The sequence below is a fragment of the Notechis scutatus genome, chromosome 5 (assembly GCF_049901735.1).
Source record: "Notechis scutatus isolate UNSWTSFEM ecotype Mainland chromosome 5, rNotScu1.2, whole genome shotgun sequence".
Lineage (NCBI taxonomy): Eukaryota > Metazoa > Chordata > Lepidosauria > Squamata > Elapidae > Notechis > Notechis scutatus.
Genome location: NC_142013.1, coordinates 49,775,783 through 49,786,887, shown reverse-complemented (window position 1 = coordinate 49,786,887; position 11,105 = coordinate 49,775,783). Strand labels below are relative to the sequence as shown.

Below are 11,105 nucleotides of genomic sequence, written 5' to 3'. Positions count from 1 at the left end.
AGGAAATCAACCCTGACTATACTTTGGAAGGAGGAGCCTGAAGCTGAAGCTCAAATACTTTGGTCACCAAATGAAAAGAAAGGACTCATTGGAAAAGACTGTGATGTTTAGAAAGAGTGAAGGCAAAAGAAGAAGGGGGTGGCAGAGGATGAGATGGTTAGATAGTGTCATTGATGAAGTGGGTTTGGCCAGACTCTGGGAGACAATGGAAGACAGGGAAGCCTGGTGTGCTAGTCCATTGGGTTGTGAAGAGTCAGATATAACTTAGTGACTGAACAACAACACTGAGCCTTGCAGATTAGTAGATGTGTATGCATAATAAGACTGTAAGAATCCAGTCTTATTGGTAATGTAACTCACCATCTTATTATAAGGTAATTAACTCATTTTAAAAAACTGGTACTGGTTTGTATTAGTAATAGTGCTAAGAAATAGGAAATTAGTAGTTAAGTGATGTCTCCGTTGAATTGCCTCATGATCAATGTTAATATTAAGTAATAACAAATTGTGCTTGCTTATGACTTCTTCATGAGTCCATAATATTGCTTCATTTTCTTTAGTCCAAATCTAGATGGTGCTTGAGATGACTGTGACAGCTATAGATCAAAATTTTGCCCTTTACTACAAGGACGTAATAAAATATAATCCAGATATATTGTAATAAGAATTAATTCTTCCTAATTATTTGCTGTTCTGAGAAATTGAGGAAATTACAGACCTTCCAAACTGATAGTTTCCTTCTCCAGTTCTCCTTAAGCTAAGGAGACAAAGGAAAAAGGTTGGATGAATGGCTATTTTGCAAGCTTACAAGTTCTTTCTGTTGTACCAAATTCTGGTGGAATGATGCTGCTTTTCCATAGACGTCTAAGGCTCCTAAAGACAAAACGATGGTGTCATGATGGGTTTTCTTGATTAAATTCGTTTGCCACCCATCGGGCCATGAGGAGATTCTGGGAAGCTTACAACATTAAGAGTCAGTCGCTGTTTGCAAAAAAAAAAAAAAACCTTTTCTGTTTTTGCTTACTGAACTTCTGCTGAGCAATTTCTGAGCAAGAGTCACTCTTTCTCCTCTACCCACAAAGTCGTCGCACCACCTCACTGGCATGGCTCATAACGAGAGCAATGTTGAAACCGGCCGGATGGAAAGTGGGGGCTGAAGGAAAGTACCTCATCAACCTGACTGCTTAAGAAATAGCAGCCTTTTCCCGAAAAGGCTGCAGCTTGAAGCGTTTCAGAGGGGAAACTTGGCAATTCTTCCCTTTCTTCCTCAAACGTCGCCTCCCAAGTCGCCCCCCTCTCCTCCTCCTCCTGGCCTTCTTTCTTTCTTACCTCCGTGACCCCCTGCCCTGCTCTTCTCCCCACCCCCTTCCGAAGGAAGTGTGGGAGTGGATGTTTCGAAGCTCTCCCTTTAAGAGGCAGCCTGCAATGACGAATTATTGAAATTGCCATTGCAGGATGGCATTCCGCTATAAATGCATTGTTCCACCTCCTCTCATCTTCACAGCGCTCGCCGGGTTCTTCTGGTTCGCTTCGGCAGACTGGGGCTAACCGCCACCGCCCCGTAAACTCAAAAGAGGAGGCTCGCCACTTTGACCTGGGACGTCTCTCTCTCTCTTTCTCTCCCTCTTACCCCGCGCCCCGCTCCCTTACCCGGCAAGCGGGGGCTTGTCTTCTGCCCTCCCGCTCCTTCGCTCGCTCTCCTTCCTTCCGCCAAACGACAGAAGAAGAAGAAGAAGAAGAGAGAATAGCAAGGGTAAAACAAGAGGAAGGAAGGAAGGAAGGAAGGAAGGGTTCCTCCGGTCGGAGTGCGGTTGCAACTCATCTCAGCCGGATGATTCGCCAGCCGTCAAGTGAAGTGTGAAGTCTCAACTTCTCCCATGCCTGCTGGCGGCAGGAAGCGCGGTGTCTCTCTTCCCAAAGCCAGTGAGAAGAACCGAAGCGATTGCCGCCGCCGCCGCCTCTTGTGCAAACGCTCGGTCTTCGCTCCGCTCCTCCGTCCCTTTGCCCGGCCATCGGATCGCCGGTCCCGGAGCTCAGCACCATGCAACTGAAGATTGTTTGCTCGCTGCTGCTGCCGCTGGTTGCAAGCTTACAAGCTGCTGCTGCTGCCGCCGCCGCCGCCAGAGTTTCCCCAGCAACTTCAGCACCTGCCTATGATAAAGCTTTGCTGCAAGCCAAAGCGGCTGCGGCGCCGGGCACGCCTCGGCTTCTCCGACCTTTGCTCCGGGAGCAGCGACCTAGTGGGGTAGTAGACCGCATAGATCGGACCTACTCCGGAGGAGGCAAGGTGGGTTACATCCTCTACCTGGATGGGAAGCGCTTCCTTTTAGATCTGGAGAAGGACGCGTTGCTTGGAACCACCCAGCAGCTTCTCCAAGGCAAGGGTCACTGCTACTATCGAGGCACGGTGGATGGGAGTGCCCAGTCTCTGGCAGTCTTCGATCTCTGTGGTGGCTTAGATGGCTATTTTGCGGTCAAGCACGCCCGCTACACAGTGAAACCTTTGCTCCGGGGCAAAGCTGTACCAGAAGAGGAGAAGGCTGCTCGGGACTGGATCTATGGGGATGGGTCCGCTCAAAGACGCCATCTCTTCTTCAGGGATCATTTCAGCTTTGAAACACTACCTTCCAGCTGTGAGACTCACGGTTCCCCCAGGACTCCACTTTTGGATGAAAAGAAACTGGCCCAAGGACAGGAGGGGAAACTGGGGATAGATCTGACCACCAGAATGGCACATTCCCCTCTCACTCTTGCCCCTCCCGTGGACTCTAGGAAAAGAAGGAAACGCTCTATCTCTAGAGCCAGGCAGGTAGAACTTCTCTTGGTGGCTGATGACTCCATGACCCAAAAATATGGCAAAGGCCTCCATCACTACTTGCTCACCTTGGCCACCATTGCTTCTCGGCTCTATGGACATGCCAGCATTGAGAATCACATCCGCCTGGTGGTTGTGAAGGTCGTGGTGTTGGGGGACAAGGAGAAAGGTCTGGAGATCACCAAGAATGCAGCCACCACACTCAAAAACTTCTGCAAGTGGCAGCACCAGCACAATCAATTGGATGATGACCATGATGAGCACTATGATGCAGCTGTCCTTTTCACCCGTGAGGTAGGTTAGGGATGGGGCATGGCTGAGGGAGTCCAAGAACACTGACTTCCACTTTCAATACCATTTCTGTTTCATGGCAGGTGTCAGATGATTATGCGGCTTTCTCCTGAACTTCATGAAGTTGAACTGAGTTGTAGTTGAGGTTCTGGTTTAACTTCTGTTCACATTAGCACTTTGCATATGCTGCTCTACTGAAATACTAATGAAAACCCAAAGGTGTTTTGTTTTTCTCAAGAGGAACTGGACTTTCTGGGGTTTTGTTGTTGTTGTTTTTGGAAGATGTTTCACTTCTCATCCAAGAAGCTTCTTCAGCTCTGACTAGATGGTGGGGAATGGAAGGATTTATACTCCTAGCAGACAGCTGGACATTTGCATTCTTTAGCCATGTCCAGCTGTCTGCAAAGAATATAAATCCTTCCATTCCCCACCATCCAGTCAGAGCTGAAGAAGCTTCTTGGATGAGAAGCAAAATGTCTTCAAAGAAAAGCTAGAAGGTCCACTTGCCTCTTGAAAAAAAAGTAAACCTTTGGGACAACCATGATCTGGTTGACTGAGACTCTCCATAGACACTAATGAAAATCTAAATGAAATTTATATATCATATAATTACCACTGGAAGATCCAACCATTATTGCACCAATATATTAGGAATTTCAAAGAGAAGAGAGGTGTTATCACACAAGTACCTCGTTTGTGGCTTTTCTTGATATCTGATTGCAGAAGCATCAATGGGGACAGCAAGGATGAGCAAATGACAACAAGCATCACAACTGTGATGCTGAAAGTTGCATCCCTTTTGTATGTATGGTTTGACATTTCACACACATACAAAAACAGTGATGCTATAGATGCCATGTAGGGATTAGCAAAATGGAACAATGGCTTCTGGATTCAGTCTTCAACTGCAAGGGTCTGAACAGCTATTCTTACCTGGGCTTTTTATATACATTAGATAAATTGGTCTCCCATTAGGTTTTCTCAGAATCCACTTAAATTGGAAATTGATCTTTAATTCTAATATAGAACAGGCATGCCTAATACTTCAGGATAATGTCATAAAATCCTGCATATCTTTCAGGGGTCTCATAACATTTATGTTTTTATTCCACCTGGAACCTGATAAGATATTCTACACAATTTATACTATCTGAAATTTTACTCTAACCGATTTTGCTAAGTCAGCTTTTGGAACAATTCTGTAAGCCCTAGAATGTTTTCCATTTTAAAGTTGGCATCTAAGTGTGAGACATTAAATTTCTCTTTGGGATCTAACTTAATCAGGTACATTGCCATGAGCTATTGCTGAAGGTTGCTGAAATATTTTTAAAAATGTGCTCAGTGAAATAAGGTATGAATAGAAAAATCAGTAATCTATCAGATTACTCTTTTTCTCCTTTAAGTGCTTTAAAGTTATTATATAAATGAGACATAAGCAAGCAAAAGAATTCTGAGCTTCTTTGAATAAGATCCAGAGTTGTTTCTATTGAGATTAAGTAGGGACCAATTGTATGATACAGTTTTACAAAGCTTACCGCTTTCTTGCATAGCTGCTGCTGAGTTAATATGACATTTTCAGCATGGAGGGAAAGTAGTAATAAAATTGGTGAGGCACAACATGTGTGGCTCAGGAGAGAAGAACATAAATTCAAACCACATGTAAACACAGCCACAGGGTAGTGCACCAGGTTAGGTGGGGTTGCAGTACCTCACTATCCACAAGATAGAAACCGGTCGCCCAGCCTGCCAAGTCTTATTCCTGCTACTTTTGGAATGAGTTTTGAATGTTGTTTTGGAAAGATTGGCTAAACCAGTTTGGGGGCATGGCTCTGGTGTGGAGCATGTGGCACTGTTTGTGTAACAGAACATCTTATAAGAAAAACTGAGTTTTTGCTTCAAATGTCTTGTTTGGAGTGTTCTTCCACTTCTTCTTTCAGAAAAACACATAACTTTCCATTAGTTCCCTTCCTCTGCTACAGCACTGGAGAATGCCAGAAAAAGAAGGGCTTGGGATAGTTTGTGGAATGAGTTACTCTGGTTGAGGGAATAGCGAAAGAAAAAAAATACCCAAGCTGTGTATTTTTTTCTGTTACTCTAAATACTTGAAATATTATGATGTTCTAGTCGTGCTGTACTTGTGCTATATGTTCTTAAAGTAAATATAAAAATACCTTTCGAACAGAAAGTTTCAGGACAGGAAATTACCCCCATGTTTTGCAGGTTTTAACTCCAGTTTTAAAAACATAATTTCATGCACAGTTAAATTCCATTGACAAAATTAATCTCTAAAATTAGGTAACAAATTGTTATTTACTTTATTTCTCTCAATGACCTATTTTACATCTTGTGTCAATCCATAATATGGCTGTTTGGTGTTTTTCTCTTGTTTTGTTGTATTATTCAGCCTCAGCCAATTTTTCTACAAATGTTGGTTAAGCAAACCATTGTTGAATAAGATATGTGGATTCAGCCATTTTTCATGAACCAAGAAGGTGATAACTACCCATCCAGCTACAACAAAAAGCAGCTTTCTTGTTTTAAGGATGGTCTCTTAAAAAAACAAAAACACAAGTTGATGTGTACTCTGTGTTGAATGAATATGAATATGGCAAACTGGACTAGTAAAGACCACATCTTTCCTCCCATTCATCATATTGTATAAACTGGGGGTGTAAGAATGAAGACTAATAAATTTATTAAACTGATATGAAAATAAATAGGTTACCATTATATTTTGCAAACTTCATCGAATAACATGAGTCATTTTATGTGTAGCCATCATCATACTTAACTTAGCTTCACCGACTTTTAAGATAGATGTTTGCCAAGGTGTGCCTGCTTCATATAGTTTGATTACTATACCATGTAGTTATGACAGTATTCACATCATGTACATTGTCTTCACTGTTGTGTCTTGTTTCAGATTTGACAACATATGGATGATATAACATAGGTTAGATTCATATGTCATATTTGATTTAACCTTCATTACTTAAATCCCAGTAGCCTGATTTACACAAAACTGAGGACTCAATTATGATTTATAAACCATACTGGATAAATTACACATCATGCTATACCAACATTCCATGATGGTATAGCACAATGAAAGAAAACTACTGTAGCATCTGTTCATTTAAACCAAGAGACCTCAATTTGTTTAAGGTGCAAATTGTGTATTTTAAATTCACTGCAGATTTGCCAGTGAATTCTTTGTTTCCATTGGAAAAATTATGTTTGTTTTATCTAGGGAAAAATAAATAAATATGCCCAGAAATAAAGAAATATGTTTTGGTTCTCATCTAATGCAGGGGTGTCAAACCTGTGTTGTTGTTGCATTGTCACATGATGTATTGGGACTTTCCCCCCTTCGCTAAACCGGGCGTGGGCATGGCAAGTGCATAATGCATCAGGCCCGTGGGCCGGGAGTTTGAACAGCCCTGATCTAATGTATTTGAAGGAGAATGAATCACTGTGCATGGTGCAGAATGTAAACATAATTAAGAGTTTGAAGGTAAAAATGTCAAAAGGAACAGTTCAAAAGGTGCAGATTTTTCTTTTTCTTTTGAAGGCTGCTTTTTTATTTAAAAAAACATAGCTTTTTTTTCAATGAGACAAGAAGCAACATTAGGATGGGTATTCAACTTTTGCAACTCTCTTTTGAATGCATGAAGTAGGTTCCTTAGCAACTAGACGCTTAAGCCTAAATGTGAGCATGTTGAGTTTCTGTACAGTGTTTATTCTAAACAGTTTGTTTTTCAGTTACTTTCTGTCCTGTTCATTGGCAAAGTTAATATTTGCATATATTCAAAGTAACATATTAAGTTGAGGCATGTGTCTTTGAGACAGCAAAAGGTACATATAAAATTTGGAGATTGCTACAAGAATCAATTTAAATTGTTCTTGCTACCAGACAGCAATGCTGTGTCAGAAATCAGATGGTAGTTGCTAAATAACAAACTGCTTTTTTAAAAAAAATAAGCACGTGATTTCTTTGATCTTGAATTCATCATGCTTCAAAATTTACCTTTTCACACATTCTGATTTTAAACAATGGTCACAATGCATGAAGATCGTGGATCTTCTTTGGTAGGACTAAGGCCCATTCTTCATCAGGGACCAGTACCAACCTGAGACTTAGATGAAATTGTTGACTTCTGTTCTAAAAGGAATGCTGCAAAGACAATCTTGCAGTATTCCATCTACAGGCAATGTTGGAACTCTTATCTGGTTCCTAGGATGTTTAACAAATTCCAGGTTTTGCTTTATCATTGTAAAGATTTTATCATTGTAAATATTTTATTGTTTATATGGCAGTGTATCAAGTGTCCTATTTATTACAGAATACTAGTTAGGTACTGTTCTTATAGTTAAAGTACCTTGTACTTATATACCACTGATTATATAGGATAAACATGCTTCTTTTTATAGTAATCTTAATCCAGGTTTACAAATGCCACCAGAAAGCTGTCTGTAGGAAAGTGTTTCTTTTGTAAGGTTACTATGAAGAATGCTGAACACTTTAAATTGAAGGAGTACTTACCTTTCAAGAGGTTTTACATGCTAATGTTATATGCTAATTTAGGACATAATGTAATGTTAAAAGAATAAATGGATGTGACAAATTGATGTAAATGTTATATAAAACAAATCCTTAAATACATATTTCATTATCTAAGAATGTGAAACAAAAATATTAACCTGATTATTTGCTTTTATAACTTAAAATATTGTATAAAATCATACATTTTGAAAAAAAAAAACATATCAAATCCTATTCAGGAGTTCAGATTAAAGGCAACCTCTGTTTTAAGACATCCCATAAAGAAAAATTCATCATCTCCCACACAGGGAGCAATTTAAATCACAGGAAGTAATTGGTTGCACTGTCCATCTGCTTTCGTTCTTAGGGAGTTTTCCTAATATTCAATTATATATGGCTTCCTGGCATTTAAGAACATTACTCCATGTCCTGCAGTCTGCAGTGACAAAAGGCAACTCTTTTAAAAGATGCAACAATGTCCTTCCTTACTCACTCATGGCTAAACAAAAACCTCTCCTACTAAGAGTTTAGATCTGAAGTTCAGATTCTGAACTCTTTCCAAGTTAGAAGGTTTTTGCTGACTATATTTTTTTTCACATTCAAAGTAAAGTAGCTTTCAGTCTTCTTTTTTCAAATTCTTATATTAGATATCCTTACCTTAGACCAGGGGTCTCAAACACAATTTACCTGGGGGCCGCTGGAGGCAGAGGCTGGGTGAGGCTGGGCCGCACATAGAAGTGTTTAGCCAGCTAGTGACGCATGGAGAACACACTAATATTATACTTTCATATCACGGTGGGGGCCACAGGATATCGTCCTGCGGGCCGCAATTGGCCCGTGGGCCGCGAGAGTGAGACCTCTGCCTTAGACAATAATTAAAACAGATTTTCTGTTTTATTGTATTTTATCCTTTCGTCACCTTCACCAAGGGGCTGGGATATTATTTCATTTCCCATTACTTTGAATAAATCTAAAATGTTCTTTTTAGCATCCTTCACTAACTCCTATTAATCATGATCTCCAATTATCTTCATTGCCATTGTCAAATAATCGTCAGAATTCATTGTGATTGTACTTTTACAGTCTTTTTTTTTAAAAAAAATATTAATCATACCTTTATTGAGCGCTATCTTCTCCTGAGAAGTTATTTACTCTTTTACTCTCAGTGTCTTGAGTTTTTTATAATGTTTTTTTTTAAGTTCAAAGTGTAAGTATTTTCTCTCTCTCCCTCCCTCTCATCTTTGAGTCAATATTGACTCCTGGTGACGGCTTGTACTACTCCCTGCAATTTTCTTGGCAATATTTTCAGATTTGGTTTGCCATTGTCTCCTTTCTATGGCTGGAGAAAGTGACTGTCTCAAAGTTGCCCAGATGTCTTTCATGTCTAAGGTGGGGCTAGAATTCAGTGTCCTATTTTCCAGTCTGGTGCTTTAACCACTACACCATTAGCTCTCAGTCTGATTTTCCTTGTTTTATGAAAAATCTTGAGGCTTCAATCTTCCATAATTGCCCCCAAAGGACTGAACATACTAGGTGTATTCATTCTTGTATTAACTTGATATTAATAGCCATATTACCTGTCTCCCCACTGATATATCGTCAACAAATAAAGTATAGGCCCTGGTGAGAAGAAAGCCTCCGCATTTATTTTACATAATAAATTTAAAACAGAGACATCAACTTATTTAATAGCATTGATTAACATCAGTGAATTTATTATTTCTTTGTACTTTCCTCCAATCTCTAGAGAGAAAGTTGCAGAAAGGCAGGTCAGAGATCTTTTGGTAGGACTAGCAAAAGGAGGAGATTTTTCTTACCTAGCATACATTTGTCTTGGATCACTGGATTACGGGATCACAATACAAATTACATCCCCACAAAAAATTATTATTATGCACCTTTAAAAAAAGAATGTGTAAAGCACCACCTATAACTTCTATTTGTTGGGTGGTTGATAATAAATAATACTTTCCATTTAGTTTAACCATTTGTTTTTCCAACTCTCCCCTCAACTTTTTAAACTTTCATCACAATTTGTGTATACAAAGTAAATTAGGTAACAAAGTTGTTGACCAAACAAGAAGTTGGGTGCTTTTATGATAAATGTGTATCCTATTAGTTTCTTATAATTTACATTTATCATATGGTACATAGATGAAAAATGGAATTTGTTATCACAACATGAAGACTGCCAAATCGTATAATGTTAAAAAAAGATTATACAAATATTGGAGAATTCCAACTATTAATAAGTTTTAATATTTTCAATATCAAAAGTAGTACAATTCTTAATATCATTGCCTAGGTAGAGCTGAAGAGCTTCTCTCATTCTTATAAACTTCTCATAATCAACCAGTTCACTAAACATTTAAGTTTTATCTATTATTTCAAAAAATATTTTTTCATCAGTATGATTTAAAGTCTGTATAACCTTATCTAGAGCTACAGATTGATTAGTTATCTGATCTATTTACAGTATTCTTTCAGTAGTACTATCAGGATGGTGCATTAAAAATGAAAAAAAAATGTGTCAACCTTTGTTGATTAAATTATTACAATGTGATAATTAAAATGTCATCTTTTTCTGCTTTCAGTAGCTATTAAGAAGAAGCTATTTACTGAAAGCAAGATAACATTTTGATTTTCAGTCTGAAACTAAATGTTTCATCTATTATTCACCCAATCTTCCCTCACTGAAGTCCAGAGCTGCATCTTTCCACATTTTGTTCCTCCATCTGTTATTTATATGAAAAATCAAAGGAAGCAAAGGTTTAAATCCCAGAAGAACCCAGGCCCTTACTGGGTCATCTCTATACTGGCTACTTGTTTCTCAACAATCAGACAGCACTTTTACAACCAACACTTTGGGATATGCCGGTTGTAAATAAATAAATGAAAGAAATACTCCCAATTATACTTCTTTGAGAACTAAGAGTAAAACATTTCTACATATTATATTTGCTGCCATCTGAAGGGCTTTAAATCTCTGGTATTTCAAGGTTGGCTATTTGAGAGTTGAGCCAATTTATTGCAGGGCAATATGAAACCTCTGCCGCACCATGTTTCCTGATTTCTAAGTCTGAGGTTTTCAGACTTCAAGGGACATCTTGGTATATTTTTTTAACTCTTTCTCACAGAAACCTCTGTGTGTATATGTGTGTGTGTGTGTGCGCGCACGCATGTGGGTGTGCGTGCATATGACTAGCCAAATGTAAACAAAGTGAAGTAAGGACATGCTGGAATCAGTAAAAGCAAACCCTTTATCTTTTGATGTTGTGGATATAGGAGCTTGTTTGTTCATTTGCTTGCTTGCTTGTAGAAGGTCAGCAATGTTTTCTCATTAATTTTGACAGAAGTGAAAATGATTGTGATTTTTCTTCAAATTGCTTTTGAGGCATTTGAGAGAAGAACCAGCAGCAATGTAAAAATGCCTACAATGAATTATAATAAATTCTT

General features: G+C 38.9%; 1 protein-coding gene across 1 annotated transcript in view; it reads left to right on the top strand.

Annotated features, from left to right (window-relative positions):
- The first annotated feature begins 1,500 nt into the window (after positions 1–1,500).
- Positions 1,501–11,105, top strand: part of ADAMTS5 (ADAM metallopeptidase with thrombospondin type 1 motif 5) — a 49,756-nt gene continuing 40,151 nt past the window's right edge. Inside the window, exon 1 of the mRNA XM_026664131.2 lies at positions 1,501–3,109. Within this exon, the coding sequence (XP_026519916.1) occupies positions 2,042–3,109 (1,068 nt within the window). The 5' untranslated portion in view covers positions 1,501–2,041. The remainder of the gene's footprint in view (positions 3,110–11,105) is intronic.